The sequence below is a fragment of the Panulirus ornatus genome, chromosome 17 (assembly GCF_036320965.1).
Source record: "Panulirus ornatus isolate Po-2019 chromosome 17, ASM3632096v1, whole genome shotgun sequence".
In the NCBI taxonomy this organism is placed as follows: domain Eukaryota; kingdom Metazoa; phylum Arthropoda; class Malacostraca; order Decapoda; family Palinuridae; genus Panulirus; species Panulirus ornatus.
The window spans coordinates 57556652-57583553 of NC_092240.1; the positions used below are offsets into that span (position 1 = coordinate 57556652).

A 26902-nucleotide genomic window follows, 5' to 3' on the forward strand; every position below is an offset into this window, starting at 1 on the left:
GGCGAAGGTTCTGGGAGCAATGAAGAATGTGTGGAAGGTAAGAACATTGTCATGGAGAGCAAAAATAGGTATGTTTGAAGGAATAGTAGTTCCAACAATGTTATATGGGTGTGAGGCATGGGCTATAGAGAGGGTTGTATGGAGGAGGGTGGATGTGTTGGAAATGAGATGTTTAAGGACAATATAAGGTGGGAGGTGGTTTGACTGAATAAGTAATGAAAGGGTAAGAGAGATGCATGGTAATAAAAAGAGTGTGGTTGAGAGAGCAGATTAGGGTGTGTTGAAATGTTTTGAGCTTATAGAGAGAATGAGTGAGGAAAGATTGACAAAGAGGATATATATGTCAGAGGTGGAGGGAACAAGGAGAAGCGGGAGACCAAATTGGAGGTGGAAGGATGGAGGGAAAAAGATTTTGAGTGATTGGGGCCTGAACATACAGGAGAGTGAGAAGCGTGCAAGGAATAGAGCGAATTGAAACGATGTGGTATACTAGGGTAGACATGCTGTTAATGAACTGAACCAGGGCATGTGAGATGTCTGAGGTAAACCATGGAAAGGTCTGTGGGGCCTGGATGTGGATAAGGAGTTGTGGTTTCGGTGCATTAAACATGACAGCTAGAGACTGAGTGTGAACGACTGTGGCCTTTTTTGTTTGTTTTTGTGGTGCATCCTCGCTGAAGCAGGGGGTTGCGATGCTGTTTCCTGTCTGGTAGGGTTAAGCCAGGAATGGATGAAGGCAAGTAAGTACTGAATATGTACATGTGTATATATGTGTTTGTCTGAGTATGTGTATGCATCTGTATGTAAGTATATATTGATATGTATATGAGTGTATATGTGCATGTATGGGCATTTATGTATTTATATGTGTGTGTATGAGTGGGTGGGCCATTCTTTCTTTGTTTGTTTCCTGGCACTACCTCACTGACCAAGAAAATGATGATCAAGTGAAATAAAAATATAATATGATATGAGAAAGGGATAGTGAAAACATCATCATATGACTGGGTCTCACAGAGAAGTAAAATATCAGGAGAGGAACAAGAAAGATGATGTTCCACAGATGAAATGTTACTAGAAAGACTAATGTTAGTACAGTGAATAGAAAAGGAGGCAGATATATTAAAAAGGGAATGGTTCACTGTGTTATTCATCAAGAGGCAATCTGTAAACACTCATCCCCACCAGAGTTCTCAGAACTGACAACCTTGGAAATGAAGACCAAGAAAATAGTGAATCAAAGACTGAACCACCAACTGTTTCATGAACTTCTTGAAGAAGTCCACTGTCAATATTTGGATCTTCTGAACAACAGAGCACAGTGAGTTTTCATGGGATGAGTGCTTGCATATTTTGCAAACTGTCTGGAAGAAGTGCAGATATTTATGCAGAAAGCTTATGAATACACTAACCTTATTTAACCTCAATAGCCACAGAAGTTTCACTTTATGGATGACATCACTTCAAATTCAACTCAACAGATAACTACAAGTAAAGAGAATTCTAGCTCTCATGCTTTTAGGAAAGGTGCAGTCATGTAAGCAAAAGCTAGTGCTGTTTGTTAGAGACTCTGGAATATTTTGCTGGTTCATTTCCCATCACTGAAGCAATACAAAGAAGTCATGTAGTACAAGCTGACTTACAAAATGTTATCTGAAAATGCAGAAATCATTTGGAGGACAATTTCAGGAATTCATAAGGTAAAAGGTAACTTTATCATTTGAAGCAAACACTTCTGCAATCAACTTTTTACAATTCATGGGAAAGGATCTAACAGAACTGAAATTTGAATTAACTAATTTCCAAGGAAAACTCATGTGGACTACAAAAATTTGAATTTTTCTAATGGAACTTGGATATCTGAAAAAGTAGAAACTATCCTGGTGTTTACACACACATAGATAGATCTTTAAAAACTAGATCAAGCAGAGTTTGGAGTGCAGATTCATTATTGAATGCCTACAAATATATGAAGAAATACATTTTTGGTATTTTTCTCATCTTTAGATCCACTTACCAGTATGAGCAAGATTTTTAGGGAAACATCATATAAAACAAACTGAAAATCTACATCAACAAAGTAATTCTACAGTCCTGCTTGAAACTAAAAGCAATCTTCTCTTCACACAAAGAAACTCACAAACAGGAGGTGCATTAAGCTATATGCTGGGAACATTTCATGCATTAGTTTGGAAACAGAAGAAACTCTAAGGACCACTCCACCAATAACCCAGCAATGTGAAAGAAATGAAAGATGAAGGTAGTTTTGAAACATCGTTATCATGTCTAAGAACTAAAAAATAAACTCCTGTTTCAGTGTTATGGGTTCATACTAGCAGTGGATTTTCTACATCAATTTGTTATGAAAATAATGATTCAAACAGGGTTATGGAAAGTAAAGTACACTGAAGTATGTAAAAAGTCTGTGAAAATGCCATACTATCATTTCTTCATTATGAACTACAACATATGTGTTTGTGTGCGCGCAGCATGTTTGATGCTATTTTGTAACTGATATTTCAATTTTACATACACTCCAGCTCTGGAGAGGATGAGCTCTTTTTGTATTCTGGGTTACCAACCCTTATCTATAAAGACACAGATAAAGATATATGATACTATATGCCAAGTGAAAAACAAAAGGTATAAAGAGCGACATCTCGAATCTGAAAGCAACTCACAGAAAAAAATACAGAATTAATCAATTAAAGCAAGTATAATAACTGAAAGGATATCAAAAAGCCATATAACAAAAACATATGAATGTCCAGCGAGGAAGCTAAAATGCTTACTCATTGCACCATCATGAGAACAAAGAAATTTACATGGAGCAACGGCAGGAACTTTCAAAAGAAGGCAAGACTCTTGGTTGAAGACAATACTAAATGAACCCTCAAACATAGAGCCATATCAGAGAAGTTGCCATCAAGAAAAGTAGCATTATCTAACAAGTAAGTCATGCGGTGAGTACTAAATGCTTGTCCTGTCACTGTGGCAAAATCCCATCATAGGTACTTGATCTATCAAGTTACCTATGACTTGATTCATCTGACTTTATTCGTAGTAATGTATGTAAGCTCATGAGCTAACAATTTAACCTTGAATGAGGCAAAGTAATTTTTCCTCAACACAAATGTTGATATGTGGAATGATATGCCAATTAGAGTGGTTGAAAGCAGTACTATAAATTATTATGAATAAGTTTAAGAGTAGAGTTAATAAATACTTTGCTTAAAGTCGATGACTTCCCTACTTGCACCTTCATAATCAAAATGACAACTTACATGTTATTCTCTTTGAATCATCTGTATGCCTTGCAACTTTTACTAAACTATTCTGTGAGTTTCTGATATCTCCCACTATTACAAACAGTTTTGAAAGGACACAATGGTCTGTTGTTGTTTGCATTTTTTGTCTACGGAGGTATTCTGATTCTCCACCACCACTCTCATCATCACACTCTTTGGTAGATCTCTCAAATATCACCTGCAATATCGATGATATAGCAACAGGTGTTGAATCAGGGGGTTACATGGATAACACTAGTATCCCTCCCTCCCAGTCACCCACACCAATCTAGCAGCATTTACAGCCCTCAGCAACATGCTTCAGTAACTTTTCCAGCAAATTTCATTAAATATTGCCTAAATCATGTCTGGAAAGAGTATGGTATAAGGGTGGAGAGCTAAATTGTTTCTGGTATAATCCATCTATAAGGGTTAGACAGAAAATCTTTATTCAGAAATATATCCCCCATCACAGTATGGACTTAAAATGATTGACTTATGATGTTTTCAACTTCAGATGAGCTGTACAGGAATGTGACTCCTTTGGAAGTGGAGGCCCTGGTGTATTGATAATCAAAATAGTGTTTTAAGGTACAAAAGAACACTGTGAAAGAAATAGCAAAAATGCACTCACATCAAGCAACACAACACACTTCCCACGCTGGTGAGCTGGTAAAAATTCTGCATACAGGGTAACACTGCAAATAAATGTTAAAGTTTCAAACTCTGTGCACATCATTAAATATAAAGACATACTAAAAAGGACTAAACACTTATATGCAGTACACCAAATTATTCAAATCAATGCAACATACAAACAAAAACAAAAAGTACACCACAAAAAGCTTACATCTACCTATCCAAAGCACAAACACTGGATCAAATAAATCAGGGAGAAGCAAAGCAATAAAACATTACCATGCATGAGAAATATTAAAGAATATAAACACTTTTTACTCACGACTGAGGAACACAGCCGATGGCAAATCCCACAAGGCCTCTTAACAACACAATCCAACTGTAGGTGGGAGCAAATGCAGAAAGTAACCCCCAATAAGCCAACATCACTGCAGCTAATCTTAGAGATTTCTTTCTTCCATACTTGTCAGACAGATTACCCCAGAAGGCTGAGCTTAGCATCATTCCTAAATAAAACAAAACAAAATAATAAGCTTACCATTAGAGATATGGAGGTATTGAAAACTGAAAATCATCTCACTATGGTGATGCCTCAAGATGAGAATTGTTCCCTGGGAATGTATGGTTCTAGGTTCTTCTTACCTTCATGCTTCAGTAAGGAGGCATCAGCCTTCACTCTCCCTTTACAAAACACCTTTGGGTCGTTGCAGCTGCTTCTTCATCGCTCAAGGATGCCTATGATCAGCCGGCAAGCATTACAGTGTTGATGTCATCAACCCACTCCCTACCTACTGTTCTGAGCTCACAATTTACAAATCACTGGTGTCTACCCAAGGTGGTCACAAGGAGTACAGAGAAAGTATTTATTGAAGATAAGGAAGGGAAGGCAAGGCATGGTAAGAAAACCTGTAAACATTCCAAACTATTCTTCATCTTTCCCCTTTAGCTTTGTTTCACTCAAAAATATCTAGGTTCATCTCCTCAAACATACTACCTATCTCTCTCCTCTTTTCATCTTGGTTGCATCCACAAGCAATGAGACACCCCACCCTGGGACTTTGAAGAAGATGAGGACTCCTTGCTTGGTTCCTTCTTCTGTTTCAACTTTTTAAAACTAAAATATGTGGGAAGGGCTTCCTGCTCCCAACTCCAGCCATCTTTAGCCACCTTCTATAAAAATAGGTTACTTTTTCATATTCAATCACCATTTCCTACACTAGCAAGGTAGCACCAGAAACTCATGAAGAAAGGCCACATTTGTTCACTTCCATTCTCTAGCTATCATATATAATACACCGAAATCACAGCTCCCTATCCAAAACCAGGCCCCATGGAACTTTCCATGGTTTACCCTAGACACTTCACATACCCTGGTTCAGTCCACTGACAGCATGTCAACACCTATAAAACACATCATTTCAATTCAATCTATCCCATGCATGCCTTTCAACCTTCTCCATGTTCATGCCCCAATCACTAAAAATCTTTTTCACTCCACCCTTCCATCTTCAATTTGGTCTTCCTGTTCTCAATGTTCCCTCCATTTCTAACACATGTATCCTCTTTGTCAACCTTTCCTAACTCATTATCTCCATATGAACACAGTATTTTGGCACATTCTCTTCAACTCTCTCAACCACACTCTTTTCATTACCACACTTCCCTCTTACCCTTTCATTACTTAATCAAACCACCTTACACCAAATATTGTCTCTAACATTTCATTTCCAACACATCCACCCTCCTTTGCATAGCCTTATCAACAGACCATGCCTGGCATCCATATAATAATGTTGGGAATACTGCACCTTCGAACATACCCATTTTTGCATTCCCAAACAATGTTTTCTATTTCCTCATAATCTTCAGTGCTCCCAGAACCTTTGTCCCCTCAACCATCCTATGACTCACTTCTGGTTTCATAGTTCCATGTTCTGCCATTATAATTATTCACTCCCAGGTATCTAAAACACTTTAATTTCTCCAGTTTTTCTCCATTCAAACTCACACCCCAACTAGCCAGTTCCTACACCCTGCAATACCAAATAACCTTGCTTTTTATTCACTTTTACTCTCAACTTCCTTCTTTCCCACACTTTTCCTGATTCAGTCACCATCTCTGGCAATTTCTCATTTGAATCATCCACCAGACACACTTTCCAGGCATTCTACAGGCTGCATACTCACCCCTCTCTCCAAGAATCTCATATTTACCTCCACCACCACCCCATCCATACAAATATTGAATAACATTTTGACATCACAAACTCCTGCCACAGACCAACCTTCACTTGGAACCATTTACTCTCCTCTCCTCCCATTTGCACACATGCCTTACACTTTTGATAAAAACTTCTTACAGCTTCAAGCAGATTTCCTCCCACACTTAGTGTTCTTAAGACCCTCCTCAAGGCATCTCTATTAACCCTATCATATGCTTTTTCCACATCTGTAAATGCCACATACAAATCCATCCATTTTCTAAGTATTTCTCACATACTCTTTAAAGCAAACATCCTCTAACACTTATGAAACCACACCACTCTTCCCCAGTCTGATGCTCTGTACATGTCTTCATCCTCTCAATCACAACCTTCCCATACAACTTACAAGGTACACTTAAAAACTTACACCTCTGTAGCTTAAACACTCACCTTTATACCACTTACTTGTATACAATGACACTATAATGAAATCTGCCACTCCTTAGGCATCTCATCATGATCCATACAAAGCAGAAAATCCTATTTAACCAATCAACAAGACAGTTACCCCCTTTCTTATGAACTTCAACTACAATACCATCTACTCCACCCACCTTGCCACATTTCATCTTACTTAAGGCTCTCAACACCTCTTGTCTCTTCTCAAAATCACTTTCCATAGCCCTACATCTGCCACCCTATCATCAATATACTCAGTCCATCTCATCCTCACTTCATCACTAACTGTTACTACTCCCATTTTTGCCACTTTTACTGATGTTCCTATCTTTTTTTTTCACACAGTATTAACCTCCTTCCCAAATATCCTCTTATTCTCCCTAAAGTTTACTGATACTCACTCATCCTAACTCTCACGTGCCCTCTTTCTCAACCACTGCACCTTACTCTTGACCAGCACTTTCTCTTATGCATCCCCAAATCAGTTGCACTCATTTCCTGTATCACCCAAATGCCTTCCTTTTCTCTTTCACTAGCAACTTTACTTCTTCATCCTACCACTCACTATCCTTTCTAATCTGCCCACTTCTCACCTTATGCATGCCACACATGCATCTCTCACACATGTTACTGCTCCTTCCCTAAATACCTCCCATTCCTCATCCACTCTTTTTTCATAAGTATAAGGTTCCAGTCATGGACAAGTCCACATCAAGGGCAGGCCCTAACTGAAATATAGAGAGAATCATCAAATGGAAAAAGAAATGACATATTAAAGTACTTATGAATTTTTGAGAAAGTGAAAATCCTGTATTTTGAAACATGCCAGATTATAGTTACTGGAAAAGACGTGAGAAAGGTGAGAGTTGCTAAGCTTCGACATGTCTGGAAAGAAGTAGTAGTCAAAACAGCCCACCCTTGAGTTGCTGATGTCCACACAATAATTGTGTGACAGAGCAGCTTGCCAAGTACTGAGTGGTCTAGCTAGTGGTGTGGTCACACAAGCAGCCAGGCTTCAGGAGCAAAAACCAAAGTAATACCAGAAGAAGGAAAGTGAACCAACACTGTGGCACAAGGCAAGGGGGTCAGTTTTGGAAGTTATCCTGGGACAGTTTATAAGGTGGACTGTTTTCAACTCAACTCTGTTAAGTAAGGGTGCAGAGCTAGAAAAACCCAAAAGTGAAAGCAGTACTCCATACAAGGACAAATCAATCCCTTGTATAAACAGAGCAACTGTTCAGAAGAGAAGTTTTGACATCTAAACAGAACACCCAGTTTCACAGAGGCAGATTTAGCTATTCCTGTAATGTGGCTTCCATGGTTCCATCTGCTGCTAAGTCCACTCCCAGATATCTTAAACACTTCACTTCCTCCAGTTTTTCTCCATTCAAGCTTACATTCCAATTAACTAGTCCCTCAACCCTACTGAACCTAATAACCTTGTTCTTATTCACATTTACTCTTAACTTTCTTCTTTCACACACTTTTCCAAACTCAGTCACCAATATCTGGAGTTTCTCACATGAATCAGCCACAACAGATGTATCATCAGCAGACAACAACTGACTCACATCCCAGGCCCTCTCATCCACAACAAATTGCATACTCGCCCCTCCCTCCAAAGCTCTTGCATTTACCTCCCTAACCACCCCAACCATAAGCAAATCAAACAACCATGGGGACATCACACATCCCTGCTGCAGACCAACATTCACCGGGAATCAATCACTCTCCTCTCTTCCTATTCGTACACATGCCTTATATCCTTGATAAAGACTCCACTGCTTCTAGCAACTTACCTCCCATATCATATACTCTTAAAACCTTCCACAAAGAATCTCTAGCAACCCTATCATATGCTTTCTCCGGGTTCATAAATGCTACATACAAATCTGAAGGTTTTTCTAAGTATTTTTCACATACATTCTTCAAAGCAAACATCTGATCCACACATCCTCTACCACTTCTGAAACCACACTGCTCTTCCCTAATCTGATGCTCTGTACATGCCTTCACTCTCTCAATCTATTACCTTCCATATAATTTCTCAGGAATACACAACAAACTTATGCCTCTGTAATTTGAACACTCATCTTTATCCACTTTGCCTCTGTACAACAGCGCTATGCATGCATTCCGCCAATCCTCAGGCACTTCACCATGGTCCATACATACATTGGATATCCTTACAAACCAATCAACAGCACAGTCACCCCCTTTGTAATAAATTCCACTACAATACCATCCAAACTTGCTGCCTTGCCAGATTTTATCTTCCTCAAAGCTTTCACTACCTCTTCTCTCTTTAGCAAAGCATTCTCCCTGACCCTCACACTTCGCACACCACCCTGATCAAAGCACCCTGTATCTGCCACTCTATCACCAAACTCACTCAACAAACCTTCAAAATACTCACTCCATCTCCTTCTCACTTCATCAATACCTGTTCTTAACTCCTCACTTGCCCCCTTCACTGATGTTTCCATTTGTTCTCTTGTATTATGCATGTTATTCACCTCCTTCTAAAACACTATACACTAATAATCACCCATCTCTTGCCATCCACTTTCATTTTTACTCACATCACTCTAAAATTCACTTTCTTACACTCTTTTACACATTATTACAATTCCTGCTTCAGTAGTAGTTCTATTCCTTCCTTAGCTCTTGTCCTCTCATGAACCCCTGACTTTACTCTGACATTTTCAAACCATTCTTCCCCTTTACCCTTGAGCTTTGATTCAGTCATAGCCAGAACATCCACATTCCTTCCTCAAACTTACTACCTATCTCTCCTCTCTTCTCAACGTGGTTACATCCATACACATTTAGACACCTTAGCCTGGGTCTTTGAGGAGGATGAACACTCCCTGCTTGGCTCCTTTTATTCTGTTTTTTAGAAACTGAAATACAGTGAGGAAGTACCAGGAGAGATTGAGTGCAGAATGGCAAAAGGTGAGAGCAAATGACATGAGGGGAATGGGTGAGGAGTGGGATGTAGTTAGGGAAGCAGTGATGGCATGAGAAAGGTGAGAGGTGGGCAGATTAGAAAGGGTAGCGAGTGGAGGGATGGAGAAGTAAAGCTGTTATTGAAAGAAAAAGATAGGCATTTGGACGATACTTGCAAGGAAGGATTGCAATGACTAGTTGTATAAAAGAAAGTGGCAGGAGGTCAAGAGGAAGGTGCAAGGGTTGAAAAAGAGGGCAAATAAGGGCTGGGATGAGAGAGTATCATTAAACTTTAGGGAAAATACAAAAAAATTTTGGAAGGAGGTGAATAACATTCGTAAGACGAGAACAAATGGGAACATACTTGAAGGGGGAAAGGGAGGAAGTAATAACAAGTAGCGATGAAGTGAGAAGGAGACAGAGTGAGTATTTTGAAGGTTTACTGAATATGTTTCATGACAGAGTGGCAGATGTAGGGTGTTTTGGTCAGAGTGGTGTGTGAAAACAGAGGGTCAGAGATAATGGTTTGGTTAAGAAAGAAGAGATAGTGAAAGATTTGCGGAAGATAAAAGCCAGCAAGGCAGTGGGATTGTATGGTATTGCAGTAGAATTCATTTAGAAAGTGGGTGATGGTGTTGTTGATTGGCTGGTAAGGATATTCAATGTACGTATACATCATGGTGAAGTGCCTGAGGATTGGCGGAATGCATGCATAGTGCCACTGTACAGAGGCAAAAGGGATAAAGGTGAGTGTTCAAACTACAGAGGCATAAGTTTGTAGAGTACTTCTGGGAAAATATATGGGAGGGTACTGACTGAAAGGGTGAAGGGATGTACACAGCATCAGACTGGAGAAGAGCAGTGTGGTTTCAGAAGTAGTAGAGGACATGTGGATCAGGTGTCTGCTTTGAAGAATGTGTGTGAGAAATACTCAGAAAAACAGATGGATTTGTATGTAGCATTTATAGATCTGGAGAAGGCATATGATGGGGTTGATAGAGATGCTTTGTGGAAGGTCTTAAATATGGTGGGGGAGGTAAGCTGCTAGAAGCAATGAAAAGTTTTTACTATGGAAGTAAGGAATGTGTAAGAGTAGGAAGAGAGGAAAGTGACTGGTTTCCAACAAAGGTTGGTCTGTGGAAGGGGTGCGTGATGTCCCCATGGTTGTTTAATTTGTTTATATATAGGGTGGTTAGGGAGGTAAATGCAAGAGTTTTGGGGAGAGGGGAGAGTACGCAGTCTGTTGGAGAAGAGAGGGCCTGGGAAGTCAGTTGTTTTTCATCGATAATGCAGCTCAGATGGCTGATTTGAGTGAGAAACTACAGAAGCTGGTGACTGAGTTTGGAAAAGTGTGTGAAAGGAGAATGTTGAGAATAAGAGCAAGGTTACTAGGTCCAGTAGGGTTGAGGGACAAGTTAACTGGGGTTGGGGTGTAAGTTGAATGGAGAAAAATTGGAGGAAGTGGAGTGTTTTAGATATCTGGGACTGGACTTAGCAGCAAATGGAACTATGGAAGCATAAGTGAGCCACAGGGTGGGGGATTGGGCGAAGGTTTTGGAAGTGATGAAGAATGTGTGGAAAGAGAGAACGCTATTTCGGAGAGCAAAAATGGATATGTTTGAATGAATAGTAGTTCCAAAAATATTATATGTTTGCGTTGCATGGGCTATAGATAGGGCCATACAGGGGGGGGGGGGGTAAATATTGGAAATGAAATGCTTGAGGACAATATGTGGTGTGAGGTGGTTCGATCGAGTAAGTAATGAAAGTGTGAGATGTGTGGAAATAAAAAGAGTGTGGTTGAGAGAGCAGAAGAGGGTGTGTTGAAATGGTTTGGACATATGGAGAGAATGAGTGAGGACAGGTTGAGAAAGAGGATATATGTGTCAGAGGTGGAGGGAACAAGGAGCAGCAGGAGGCCAAACTGTAGGTGGAAGCATGGGGGCAAAAAAGATTTTGAGCAATTGGGGCTTGAACATAAAAGAGGGTGAGAGGCATGCAAGGAATACAGTGAATTGGAACGATGTGGTATACCGGGGTCGACATGCTGTCAATGGACTAAACCAGGGCATGCTAAATGTCTCTGGAGCCTAGATGTGGATAGGGAGCTGTGGTTTCAGTGCATTACACATGACAGCTAGAGACTGAGTGTGAATGAATGTGGCCTTTTTTGTCTGTCTTCCTGGTGCTACCCTGCTGAAGCAGGGGGTAATGATGCTGCTTCCTGTCTGGCAGGGTAGTGCCATGAATGGATGAAGGCAAGCATATACATTTAAGATATGTGAGATCAGTGTGTAGTGTGGTGGTTGAGAGATCGGCTTTGAAGCTATGCTGTGTAGGTGAGAGTAGGATGTTTTGTTTCATTTCATTGTGTGTTAAAACTTTTCAGCGAGTCTGAATAATGAGGGTAAAAGTGATGTATGGCAGTACAATGAGGGGGAGTTGAGTGGTTTGACAGGTTTTAGGAGTGGTATTATGTTTGCAAGTTTCAAGATTTTAGGGATTTTGTTGTGTACCTAGGAGTAACTGAAGATATTTGCTAGTGCTTGGACTTCAAATGGGCCATAGTGTTTTAAGTGAAAGTTCAGTATGTTGTCAGGCCTATTGCAGGAATTTTCTCTTAGATACCAATATGGCACAGTTAGATCATTCTCCAATCAAGGCTATCTCAGGCAAAAGAAAAAAAGAAAGTAAAAATTTAACAGGGCTCCACATGTGTTTGTAGACCTGATTCTTAAAGGAAGAAGGGTTATCTGAAGAGGGAATGACTAAGGTAGGAGGAGCATTCCACAGCTTAACTGTTCAACGGGAAAAAGGCATCACACCAATCAATCCATGTGTGGTTGGTCTCCACACAGGAACTGAGGGAAGCAGCAGCCAAATGAGTGACATGGGACCAAACCTTAAGGGTGGGGACACATGCAGACAGCTCATGAGAACAATAGCCAAAATAGTATCCAGTGAATAGAATGAAAGAAGTAAAATCATAGAACATGAAATGGGAAGGTTGAGGAGGTGACGCCAGGAAAACCAATGAGAAAGAATACTTCCCACGTATTCCCCATGTGTAGTAGAAGGCAACTAAAGGGGGCTGAGGAGGGGGGCTGGAAACTCTCCCCTCCTTGAATTTCAATTTCTAAAAAGGGAAACAGAAGAAGAAGTCAAGCAGGGAGTGCTCATCCTCTTCAAAGGCTCAGATTTGGGTGTCTGAATGTGTGTGAATGTAACCAAGATGAAAAGAAAGGAGAGATAAGTAGTATGTTTGAGGAAAGAAACCTGGATGTTCTGGCTCTGAGTGAAACAAAGCTGAAGGGTAAAGGGGAAGAGTGGTTTGGGAAAGTCTTGGGAGTAAAGTCAGGGGTTGGTGAGAGGACAAGAGCAAAGGAAGGATTAGCAATATTCCTGAAGCAGGAGTTGTGGGAGTATGTGACAGAGTGTAAGAAAGTAAATTCTAGACTGATGTGGGTAAAACTGACAGTGGATGGAGAGATGGGTGATTATTGGTGCTTATACACCTGGTCATGAGAAGAAAGATCATGAGGCAAGTGTTCTGGGAGCAGCTGAGTGAGTGCGTCAGCAGCTTTGATGCACAAGACTGGGTTTTAGAGATGGGTGATTTAAATGCAAAGGTAAGTAATGTGGCAGTTGAGGATATACCTGGTGTATATGGGGTGTTCAGTGTTGTAAATGGGAATGATGAAGAGCTTGTGGATTTGTGTGCTGAAAAATGACTGGTGATTGGGAAAACCTGGTTTAAAAAGATAGATATATATAAGTATACGTATGTGAGTAGAAGAGATAGTCAAAGGGCATTATTGGATTACATCTTAATTGATAGGCGTGTAAAAGAGGGACTTTTGGATGTTAATGTGCTGAGAATGGGCAGCTGGAGGGATGTCTGATCACTATCCTGTGGAAGCGAAGGTTTGAAGAGGTTTTCAAAAGAGAGAATGTTGGGGAGAAAAGAGAGGTAAGAGTAAGTGAGCTTAGAAAGGAGACTTGTGTGAGGAAATACCCAGAGAGATTGAGTGTAGAATGGCAAAAGATGAGAGTAAATGATGAGAGGGGAGTGGGTGAGAAATGGGATGTATTTAGGGAAGCAGAAATGGCCTGTGTAAAAGATGCATGTGGCATGAGAAAGGTGGGAGATAGGCAGATTAGAAAGGTTTCTTGTTAGTAAAAGAGAAAAGTGGGGCATTTGGACAATATTTGCAAGGAAGGAGTGCAAATGACTGGGAGATGTATAAAAGAAAGCAGCAGGAGGTCAAGAAAAAGGTGCAAGGGTTGAAAAAGAGGGCAAATAAGAGTAGGGGTGAGAGAGTCTCATTAAACCTTAGGGAGAATAAAAAGATGTTTTGGAAGGAGGTAAATAATGTGTGTAAGACAAGAAAACAAATGGGAACATCAGTGAGGGGGGAAAGTAATAACAAGTAGTAATGAAGTGAGGAGATGGAGTGAGTATTTTGAAGGTTTCTTGAATGTGTTTGATGACAGAATGGCAGATACAGGGTAATAAAGTAAGAAGGAGATGGAGTGAATATTCTTAAGGTTTCTTGAATGTGACTGATGACAGAGTGGCAGATACAGGGTGTTTTGGTAGTAATGAAGTGAGAAGGAAATGGAGTGAGTATTCTGAGAGTCTACTGAATGTGTTTGATGAGAGAGTAGCAGATACAGGGTATTTTGGTCGGGGCATTGTGTGAAGTGAAAGGGTCAGGGAGAATGGTTAGGTTAAGAGAGAAGAGGTAGTGAAAACTTTGTGGAAGATGAAATCTGGCAAGGTAGTGGGTTTGGATGGTATTGCAGTGGAATTTATAAAAAAAAAGGGGTGACTGTGTTGTTAATTGTTTCAATGTATGTATGGACCATGGTGAAGTGCCTGAGGATTGGTGGAATGCATGCATAGTGCTATTGTACAAAGGCAAATGGTATAAAGATGAGTGCTCAAACTACAGAGGCGTCTGTTGAGTATTCCTGGGAAATTATATGGGAGGGTGTTGATGGAGAGGGTGAAGGCATGTACAGAGCACCAGACGGGAAGAGCAGTATGGTTTCAGAGGTGATTTAGGATGTGTGGATCAAGTGTTTGCTTTGAAGAATGTATGAGAGAAATACTTCGAAAACAGATGGATATGTATGTAGCATTCATGGATCTGGAGAAGGCATGTGATAGGGTTGAGAGAGACGCTTTTGGAAGGTCTTAATAGTATATGTGGTGGATGGGCCATTCTTTGTTTGTTTTTCTGGTGCTTATGTATATACATGTGTATATGAGTGGATGGGCCATTCTTTGTTTGTTTTTCTGGTGCTATCTCGCTCATGTGGGAAACAGAGATTAAGTATAATACAAAAATAATAATAATAGTCAATAGAGAAGTAGAGAATGAGCAATCCCATATGTGGGAACAGTATTCTATATCTGGGTGAATAAAACCCATGTAGATATGAAATAGATGCTCACATGTTAAACAATTATGGCACTTCTATGACACTCCCAGCTTTTAGGAAACAGACTTTGTGATGTTGATTACGAGGGGCTTCTAAGAGAAAATGCTTATCATTAGAGGGTTAATTTGGGGTGGGTTGAAACTGAACAGAAGAAAACAAATGATTCTTAGAAAAAGATATATATAGGAAGAAACTGCATTTTAGCAATATCAAATTCACAAGGTTACTGCTTCCCAATTCTAAAATACTGCATAAGTTCATATTGAGAGAGGAAACATGATCTGTGAAAAAGATAGGACTGGAGGATAAGTGAGATGGAGTATGCAGAGTGGTTTCATTGGCATATGAGTGAACAAGGGTACTTGTTCAAGAGAGAAGAAAGAGAGTAGCCAATAGAACAGTAGCCTGCTGAACATTACGGTTAACAAGACAGGAGGAGGTACTATGCCTAAGAAAACATAAAAAAGCAGTGAAACCAAAGGAGTGAGTGTCCAAACAAAATGACTGGAGGGTGTTAGTTTGATTCATATATGTCCAGGGTAAAAAGAGTGACTGAAGACTTCATAGGACATACAGACATTCTGATCTTGGTGAGCCATTGTTCTAACGGCGTTATGTAGTGCTGCATGTCTGATGTTGCTCCTGTGGTGTCACGGTGTTGTGATGTGACTGTGAAATTGTCTGCATATGAGAAGGCCTTCATGATGAAGTTTCCTTAAGGTAATGGTAGGTCATATTGGAAGAGAATGAAGAGGGATGGAAAAAGAACTGCACCTTGGGGAACTCCACTGTAGAAATTTAAGTGTTTTAGGGGTGAAGCTATTGTGAATGAATCACCCATCACAGCCATCTATGAAACTGGTAAAACACTTGTGGAGGATGAAATCAATTATTTTTTGTGAGAGGACTTATCGGAAGACACTACCAAATGCTTTGTTGATGTGGTTGGTTGAAACCACCTAGGATACAATTCTTTTTCAAAAATTAAACTTAAGACTTTTCTTTCCATCAGGTTTCCTCACATGCAACACTCTCATTATCATCCTCAGGTGCTCTCTACATGGTAGTTGTCTTCATACACCTCCTTTGACTTTCTCAACATGGTGGCCTTTAGGTTTCGTAATATATCATTCAGTGGCGACCGTATGGCTCAAGTGGAGCGATTCTCGTGGTTTGCCATTTCCTGAGCTAGTGAGATAGGACCAGGAGCAAACAAAGAAATGACCTCAGTTGCTAACATCCAATCTTTAGCTGTCATGTATAATGCACCAAAACTAGATCCCCCTATCCTTTCTGTGGTTGCCTCCAACAACTTCACATGTCCTTGTTCATCCTACAGAAAGCATGTCATCCCCTACACACCTCACACCCTACTGCATGTTCAGGCACTGAGCCTTCAAAGCATCTTTCACTATGTCCTTCTACCTCCTTACTAGTTCCACCTTCACCTAATTCTTTCCACTTCTGACAAGTATGCCCTTTTAATAATCCTTCAGAGAAACATCTTTTGTCAACATACGAGGCAAGTGGTGACTGCAACATGCTAGCCCTGCCACCATGGCAAAATCTTGTTATAGGTACTTGGCAGGTAGTTACCCTATCATTTCTTATTCAATCAACCCTCCTCACACCTCACTAGTTTCCTCAAGCATTTTATTTCCAACACATGTACCCTCATCTTTACATTTTTGTATAATGCCCATGTCTTGCAACCACATAGCATGGATGGAAATTCTATACAATCGAACATATCCATCTTTGCCTTTAAAGACTGACCTTTCAGTGTACCTATGAACTTTGACCCTTATCCATCCTATGATCCACTTTTAGTTCTATCATATCATTTCCTGACATATCCATTCTGTGTCTCTATATCTTTGAAGCCTGTTTCCTCCTGTAACCCCCTCATGGGGGTGGCTACAGCAATGGAGTCTCCATAACCAATAACCTCTAGTGCTGCTTCTTGGCTTTTAGTGCCTCATCCTTAATAAGTCACTGGTAGAAGTTAACTCTAGCATATTTGCAGAAGCTTCTACTTAATGTTCCTAAAGACTGCTTCTACCTAATGCTCCTGCCTAACATTCCTACCTACTACTTTACTTAATAATTCTACCTAATGCTAATGCCTAAACGTTCCTACTCATGACTTCTACCTAACATTTCTACCTCATGCTTCTGCATAAATGTTCCTACCTACTACTTTTATCAATTACTCTTACCATTTTGCCACAAGACAGGGTTAGCACATAGTGCTCACCACAAGATCTAGAGTTAGGAAGAAGGAGCTTTGTGAGTTAAAGGTTGTCAAGTGTTATGTGTGATACGGAGAGATTGTATGTTTACGGACAGAATGCCAGTAGTCTACGTGTGGGAGAGGCAGAAAAGAAAGACAGCTACTGGGTTACAAGAGTGCAACTTAACTACTGAAGTGCTGACTCACTAAAAAACAGCAATAACCCTCCTGATACCCAGGTGGGTTGTACGAATCATTGGCTGCTTACTAGCTATTGCCTATATATTCATTCCCAGGTTAATAAAGCACTCCACTTCCTCCATGTTCTCTCCATTCAAACTCACACTCTAAATAACCTTCTCTTTTCACTGCTAAACCTAATGTACATGCTTCTATTCATATTGACTCTCAATGTTTTCCACACAAACACTCTACAGTTTCTCATTCAGATCTGCCACCAACACTGTATCATCAACAAAAAACAAATAACTCACCTCCTAGGCACCCCTTGACCCTAACAGTGCATACCAACTCCTCTCTCCAAGATCCTTCTGTTCACCTTCCTCATCAACCCATTCATAAAGAAATCAAAATGTGACGGTGACATCATATGCCCATGCTGCAGACCCACCCTCACCTAGAAGCACTCACCCTCTTCCCTACCTACTTACACATTTGCCTTGCTCTCCTGAAAAAACTCTTCATTGCTTCTCAGAGCTTTCTTCCCACACCGTCTATTTGGAACACCCTTCACATAGAATCTCTATCAATCCTATCATATGCCTCACTCCATATCCATAAACATTGCATAGATGTCCTTCTGTATCTCTTCTAAGTATTTCTCATACAAATCTTTTAAAGCAAATGCTTGATCCACATATCCTCTATCACTCCTGAACCCACAATCTTCCTCCCCAGTCTGAAAATCTGTACATGCAACCACCCTATCAATCACCACTCGCCTATACAACTTACCAGCGACATGCAACAAACTAGTACCATCAAATTCAAACATTCACTTTTGTCCCACTTGCCTTCATATAATGGCACTGTACAGGCATTCTGTCAAACCTCAGGCACCTTACCATAAGCCATACATACACTGGAAATCCTATATAACCAAACAACACAATCACCCCTTTTCTAAAGAAATTCAACTACAACACCATCCACTCCAGCTGCAAAGCTTCCACCACCTCTTTTCTTATGCTCAAAATACTCTCCATGACTTTTTCACTAACCATATATCCACGTCCAAAACATTCCACATCTGCTGTCCAATCATCAAACACTTTTAACAACACTTCAAACAGCCAATCCATCTCCTCTTCACCTCATTTCTGCCTGTTACCACTTCCCTATTTGCCTTCTTCACTGATCTCATATTTCTTGTTTTTATCACACTAGTGACCTCCTTCCAAAGCATTTTCTTATTCTTCCTGAAGTTTGCTAATACTCACTCACTCCAACTCTCATTCACCCTCTTTCTCAACCCCTGTGCCTTACCCTTGACCTCTTGCTATTTTTTCTTGTACATCTCCCAATCATGTTTACTTCTTCCTCGCAAATAATACTCATACACCTCTCTTTTCTCTTTCACTAGCAATTTCACTTCCTCAACCCATCACTCACTACTCTTTCTCACCTGTTTAGCAATTCCACTTCCTCACCCCATCACTCACTACTATTTCTCACCTGTCTGTCCCCACCTTCTGCATGCTATAAACTTCACTTATACATGTAAGCATAGCTTCCCTGATACCTCCCATTCCTCTTCCACCCCCCTAGCTACATTTGCTATCACATTCTCCCATTTCTATGCTCAATTGGTCCTGATACTTCTCCTCACAAGCCTCTTTTCTAAGCACACTCACTTTCACAGCCCTATTCCCACCCATATCATTTCCACTTTTCCTAAAGCCTCAAATAAATATTCATCCTTAACTCCACTACGTAATGACTGAACACCAGCTGCCCCTCTCATTTCATTCAAATTCAAGAGTCACCCCTTTGCACACCTATTAACAAGTATGTAATTCAATGATGCCCCTTTTACATCTTTCTTACATAATCATGCATACTTATATATGTCCTTTCTAAACCTAGTATTCCCACTCACCAGACCTCGTTCAGCACAACTCCACAAGCTGTTAACCATTCTTATTCACAACACCAGGTACCCTATGCCACACAGTTATACCCTTAACTGCCGAATTATCCACTCTCACATTCTAATCACCCATTCCTAACACTTGCATCAAAGCTGCTGACACACTCCCTCTGTTCCTCTCAAAACATTCATCTCTCTTCTTTAGTTCTTTCATTTCCAGCTGCATAAGCACAAACAATCACCTACCTCTTGTACTCCTTTCATTTTCACCCGCATCATTCTGAGGCTCACTTCTTTACACTCTTTCACTCCCATACTTCCTCCTTCTGCAGCAGTGCTACCCCTTCCTTAGCTCTCACTTTCACACTAACCCCTGACTTCACATGAGACATTCACATACAGTTCTTCCCCTTTCCCTTTTACTTTGTTTTGCTCAGAGCTAGAACATTCAATTTCCTCTCCTCAAACATATCACTCTCTCTCCCTTCTTTTCACAAACTTTTCAGTCACTCCTGTCTAAGCCTTAGAGGACGATGAGCACTCTTTGCTTGGCTTTTTCTTATGCTCTAACTTTTAGAAATCAAAAATAAAAGGAGAGGAGGGTTTCCAGCTCCTGGCTCCCACCCCCTTGAGACACATTCTACGACACACAGGAAAGACCAGGGTAGTATTCTTTCTCCCCTTTCCCCATATATATTCCCAAAAAAATTTCTCAGTTCACCCTATTTCAACATCTCATCTGCTAAAATCAATCAGCTCACCCTCTTTCAACATCTCACCTGCTAAAATCAATCAGTTCACCCTCTTTCAACATCTCATCTGCTAAAATCAATTAGTCTTTGAAACATTCCAATGTATAAAGTCATGTCCTTAACATTTCTTTAATACCTACTAACCAATGAACACAGATGTGGTGAGGAGGGCTTGCTTCCATTCTGAGAGATGCCAATCACAGTGCAGTGCTGGGCCTAGTATAGCCAGTATCATCATTTCCATTGAGTCTGCCATCCAACACAATCCAGTAATTAGTGAGAGCTTTACCTGGAAAGGATGTAAATAAATAAATCCATGTGAGTGTGCAGCCAAAATGTAATTACAAGCTACAAAACATTAAAATGCTCCTTAAAAAGGCTTTGAAAAAACACTTTGATACAGTAGATATAATTTTCAACATTTGCTAGAGTATTTTGATTCCTACATTGGTCTTAAGCCAACAAGGATTGTTCTTAATCTGAGAAACATCTTAAGAAAATATTTTCAGGCCAGCCAACTCCCATGCAGTACTCAGGAAAATTCCATAGTCTTTATCATACAAGTGTTAACCAGGGATGGGCTGAGCAGTTGGGCAATCAGGAATAGACTGACAGTCCAGGCCATCAGAAGAGCCCAAACTGAGTCAGCATGAGAAAAGTGACTAAAATCAGGGGGCCCAAAACCCCCCTATTCACCCGAGGGACCAAGTCTGCTCCTGGTGTCAACATAAACATTAACGACCAGAATTATCATTACTTTCATTCTAAATTATATGGGTAAATTATATGGGAGGGTATTGATTGAGAGGGTGAAGGCATGTACAGAGCATCAGATTGGGGAAGAGCAGTGTGGTTTCAGAAGTGGTAGAGGATGTGTGGATCAGGTGTTTGCTTTGAAGAATGTATGCGAGAAATACTTAGTAAAGCAAATGGATTTGTATGTAGCATTTATGGATCTGGAGAAAGCATATGATAGAGTTGATAGAGATGCTCTGTGGATGGTATTAAGAATATATGGTGTGGGAGGCAAGTTGTTAGAAGCAGTGAAAAGTTTTTATCGAGGATGTAAGGCATGTGTACGTGTAGGAAGAGCGGAAAGTGATTGGTTCTCAGTGAATGTAGGTTTGCGGCAGGGGTGTGTGATGTCTCCATGGTTGTTTAATTTGTTTATGGATGGGGTCGTTAGGGAGGTGAATGCAAGAGTTTTGGAAAGAGGGGCAAGTATGAAGTCTGTTGGGGATGAGAGAGCTTGGGAAGTGAGTCAGTTGTTGTTCGCTGATGATACAGCGCTAGTGGCTGATTCATGTGAGAAACTGCAGAAGCTGGGGACTGAGTTTGGTAAAGTGTGTGAAAGAAGAAAGTTAAGAGTAAATGTGAATAAGAGCAAGGTTATGAGGTACAGTAGGGTTGAGGGTCAAGTCAATTGGGAGGTAAGTTTGAATGGAGAAAAACTGGAGGAAGTAGAGTGTTTTAGATATCTGGGAGTGGATCTGGCAGTGGATGGAACCATGGAAATGGAAGTGAATCATAGGGTGGGGGAAGGGGCGAAAATCCTGGGAGCCTTGAAGAATGTGTGGAAGTCGAGAACATTGTCTCAGAAAGCAAAAATGGGTATGTTTGAAGGAATAGTGGTTCCAACAATGTTGTATGGTTGCAAGGCGTGGGCTATGGATAGAGTTGTGCCCAGGAGGGTGGATGTGCTGGAAATGAGATGTTTGAGGACAATGTGTGGTGTGAGGAGGTTTGATCGAGTAAGTAAAGTAAGGGTAAGAGAGATGTGTGGAAATAAAAAGAGCATGGTTGAGAGAGCAGAAGAGGGTGTTTTGAAATGGTTTGGGCACATGGAGAGAATGAGTGAGGAAAGACTGACCAAGAGGATATATGTGTCGGAGGTGGAGGGAACGAGGAGAAGTGGGAGACCAAATTGGAGGTGGAAAGATGGAGTGAAAAAGATTTTGAGTGATCGGGGCCTGAACATGCAGGAGGGTGAAAGGCGGGCAAGGAATAGAGTGAATTGGATCGATGTGGTATACCGGGGTTGACGTGCTGTCAGTGGATTGAATCAGGGCATGTGAAGCATCTGGGGTAAACCATGGAAAGTTGTGTGGGGCCTGGATGTGGAAAGGGAGCTGTGGTTTCGGGCATTATTGCATGACAGCTAGAGACTGAGTGTGAACGAATGGGGCATTTGTTGTCTTTTCCTAGTGCTACCTCACACACATGAGGGGAGAGGGGGATGGTATTCCATGTGTGGTGAGGTGGCGATGGGAATGAATAAAGGCAGACAGTGTGAATTGTGTGCATGGGTATATATGTATGTGTCTGTGTGTGTATATATATGTGTACATTGAGATGTATAGGTATGTATATTTGCGTGTGTGGACGTGTATGTATATACATGTGTATGGGGGTAGGTTGGGCCATTTCTTTCGTCTGTTTCCTTGCGCTACCTCGCAAACGCGGGAGACAGCTTCAAAGCAAAATAAATATCATTCTAAATGAGGCAACAAAATGAAAGAGCTAAGAGGAGAAGAAACAAGATGTGTCACAAGAGTTACTTATATATTAAAGAGAGTTTTCTTCTCTGCCCTAACATAAACTTACAGGTGGCATGGCAATGTGGAAGGAAAAGGAAGTAACCCAAAGGGGACAAAGCCAAAAATAATTCATACAGCCATGCCTTGTACACTCACTGCACTGTATAGAAAAAAAAAAATCCTCATTAAGAAATCAAAACAAAAAAGCAATCATCTATTTACAATTACCCAAGGACCAATTTCCATGAAATAGTCAATGTTACTCAGGATCTTTCTACAGGCTCCTGCAATGGAAGGTTGGACTACTTCCAGTAGCAGGGGAATGGAGACTCCTTTCAAAAGTTCTTTGACGAGACTGTACTTCCAAAGATAGAGCTACCTAAAAATGACTTTTCACTCATGGTGTAACCTTGAGGAGGCACAGTCTGGTAACAACAAGCAGAGGCATTTGCATTGCCAACTGTCTGACCTCAAGTTACATACTCTATAAGGCAAAGGGAAGCTAATGAGCCAATCAGTTTGTAAGAACTTGTATACTATCATATTTGCCTTTGCCTAGAGCATAAATGTTCTAAATTTACATTTCCTACCATTCAGCTGTCCTAAGTTGTAGCATTTGCAATAATTCAGCTTTTCCCAATTGATATAAAAAAATTCAAATTCATCGCCCAAAATGTAATCAGTTCGCTATCTCTAAAGGAATTACCTATAGTATAAGTATGAAGGTTATATCATGTATCATTTTCAAGTTACTGTGCTAATAAAAATGAGTACATTTGGGTGCACAGTATATAAGGGTGACAACATGCTGTTGAACATATGCTATGTGCAGTGATGGGACATAATAAAAAGAAGCACTTGTTACTAGTCCAATTCCATCCACATGGGAAGACTAATGCAACAGTGATAGGAAAGCCAGAGAGGTTAAGTCTCCTAACTTTTCTGTTTTATGCTTAACTGCTTTGACCACCTTACAATGGGATCATCATAAACAAACAAGCTATAATTTCACTTACACATATCCCATCCCTTGCCATTATATATGAAATCCTGCTTAGCATTCCCAGCAAAGTCTCTTACATTATTCCTTGGCTTACTCGAACACCTTTATATACCCTGGTTCATTCCACTGAGAGCACTTCTGGCTTATATAGAATTAAGGAGGAGAGTAAAATGGAACAACTTTAAAGTGCGATTAGCTGGTATAACTTGACTGCATTTAGTGGTCTGCTGTCTGGACTAACTTGGTCCAATTACTTGTGTAATGACCTACCTGCAATCATGTGTTTGTAATGTATGGGGAGGGAGTTTTACACTCATGGGGCCCATCTCTTAAAACATTTTCTGCAATCACTAATCTTGAATTTAAATGTTTTCTGCATTACCCATGTCCACTGTCATTCTAATCCACTCATCTACCACTCTTACACTATAATACTTATTTGCATCTTTTTCAATAAGTTTCTAATTTAATTTCATGTTGTATCCTAGGTTGTTTTCTCCTTACATCTCTTGGAGAAATGTTCACTGTTCACATCAATCTGCTTTAAAAACTTGAAAGTTGTCATCACTTCACCCCTTAGTCTTCTCTCTTTCAAGGTGGGCAAATCTAGGGCCTCTAGCCTTTCTGTGTAACTTAGCATTATTTATACCATCTTTGCTGCCCTCCTCTGGACCTTCTCTATTAACTGTGTGTGCTATGCTTCTTTTGGTGCTTTGACCAAACTTGAGAAGCATATTCTAGTCTTGGGTTTATGTAGGATATGAACAGCTTGCTAACTATTTCCTTATCATTATACTTAAGAGCTATTTTGATTTTTGCCAAAAGACAGTTTGTCTCCTTTATGTTCTCCTAATGTGAGACACTGGCAACAGATTAAGGACAATATCAACTCACAACCCATTCTCACACACACAATCATGAAGACTTCTTTCACTTTGTCCAATCCTCATTACTTTACATTTGCTTGGGTGAATTTCATCGACCATGTACTAGACCAACTGTGGAGTCTGTTTAGGTAACAGTCAATACCTTCAGGCAAGTCATTTACATATATCTAGAAGAGTAAAGGTCCCAAAACTGAACCCTGTGGCATTCTTCTGGTTATCTCCACCCACTTTGAAAAGACTCCTCTGACATATGTCCTATGCTTCCTTCCACTAAGATAAATCTTTTATCCATTGGAAGAGTCTCTTTTATTTCTGCCTGGTATTTCAACATCTTAATCAGCCTTCCATGTGGTAAAGTGTCAACTGTTTTCTGGCGGTCAACATACAATCTACCCCACTTTCCTTTCCCTATAGTGCTAGGAAAAGACAACAAAGGCCACATTCATTCAAACTCAGTCTCTAGCTGTCACGTGTAATTCACTGAAACCACTGCTCCCTTTCCACATCCAGGCCCCACAAAACTTTCCATGGTTTACCCCATACACTTCACATACTCTGGTTCAATCCATTGACAGCACATCGACCCGGTATACAACATCATTCCAATTCACTCTATTCCTTGCACACCTTTCACCCTCCTGTATGTTCAGGCCCCGATTGCTCAGTCTTTTTCCCTCCATTCTTCAATCTCCAATTTGGTCTCCCACTTTTCCTCGCTCCCTCCACCTCACACACATATATCCTCTTGGTCAATCTTTCCTCACTCATTCTCTCCATGTGACCAAACCATTTCAATACACCCTCTTCTGCTCTCTCAACCACACTCTTTTTATTACCATACATCTCTCTTACCCTTTCAGTACTTACTCACTCAAACCACCTCACACCACATATTGTCCTAAATTATCTCATTTCAAGCACATCCACCCTTCTCCACCCAACCCTATCTATAGCCAATGCCTCATAACCATATAACATTGTTGGAACCACTATTCCTTCAAACATACCCATTTTTGCTCTCCGAGATAACGTTCTCAACTTCCACACACTCTTCAACGCTCCCAGAACCTCACCCCCCCCCCCCCCCCACACACACACACACACACACACACACACTGTGACTCACTTCCGCTTCCATGGTTCCATCCACTGCTAATCCACTCCCAAATACCTAAAACACTTCACTTCCAGTTTTTCTCCATTCAAACTTACCTCCCAATTGACTTGTCCCTCAACCCTACTGTACCTAATAACCTTGCTCTTATTCACATTTACTCTCAGCTTTCTTCTTTCACACACTTTACCAAACTCAGTCACCAGCTTCTGCAGTTTCTCACCCGAATCAACCACCAACACTGTATCATCTGTGAACAACAACTGACTCACTTCCCAAGCTCTCTCATCCACAACAGACTGCATACTTGACCCTCTTTCCAAAACTCTTGCATTCACCTCCCTAGCAACCCCATCCATAAACAAATTAAAACAACCAATGGAGACATAACACACCCCTGCCGCAAACCTACGTTCACTGAGAACCAATCACTTTCCTCTCTTCCTACACGTACACACGCCTTACATCCTCGATAAAAACTTTTCACTGCTTCTAACAACTTGCCTCCCACACCATATATTCTTAATACCTTCAACAGAGCATCTCTATCAACTCTATCATATGCCTTCTCCAGATCCATAAATGCTACATACAAATCCATTTGCTTTTCTAAGTATTTCTCACATACATTCTTCAAAGCAAACACCTGATCCACACATCCTCTACCACTTCTGAAATCACACTGCTCCTCCCCAATCTGATGCTCTGTACAAGCCTTCACACTCTCAAGCAATACCCTCCCATATAATTTCCCAGGAATACTCAACAAACTTATACCTCTGTAATATGTGCACCCACTTTTCCAAAAGAAGGAACGGAGAAGGGGGCCAAGTGAGGATGTTCCCTCAAGGGCTCAGTCCTCTGTTCCTAATGCTACCTTGCTAACGTGGGAAATGGCGAATAGTATGAAAATATATATATATATATATATATATATATATATATATATATATATATATATATATATATATATATATATATATATATATATATATATATATATATATATATATATATATATATATATATATATATATATACTTTATTTATATTTATTTATTTATTTTGCTTTGTCGCTGTCTCCCACGTTTGCGAGGTAGCGCAAGGAAACAGACGAAAGAAATGGCCCAACCCACCCCCATACACATGTATATACACACACGTCCACACACGCAAATATACATACCTATACATCTCAATGTACACATGTATATACACACACAGACACATACATATATACCCATGCACACAATTCACACTGTCTGCCTTTATTCAATCAC

At 40.4% G+C, this 26902-nt stretch overlaps 1 protein-coding gene across 7 annotated transcripts in view; it reads right to left on the minus strand.

Annotated features, from left to right (window-relative positions):
• LOC139754824 (synaptic vesicle 2-related protein) overlaps positions 1 to 26902 on the minus strand; it is a 133733-nt gene that overhangs the window by 54448 nt on the left and 52383 nt on the right. For all 7 annotated transcript variants that reach the window (XM_071672689.1, XM_071672688.1, XM_071672684.1 and 4 more), the window contains 3 exons: positions 20226 to 20370; positions 4249 to 4432; positions 3922 to 3985 (listed from right to left, as the gene is read on the minus strand). In XM_071672689.1, the coding sequence (XP_071528790.1) occupies positions 3922 to 3985; positions 4249 to 4432; positions 20226 to 20370 (393 nt within the window). The remainder of the gene's footprint in view (positions 1 to 3921; positions 3986 to 4248; positions 4433 to 20225; positions 20371 to 26902) is intronic.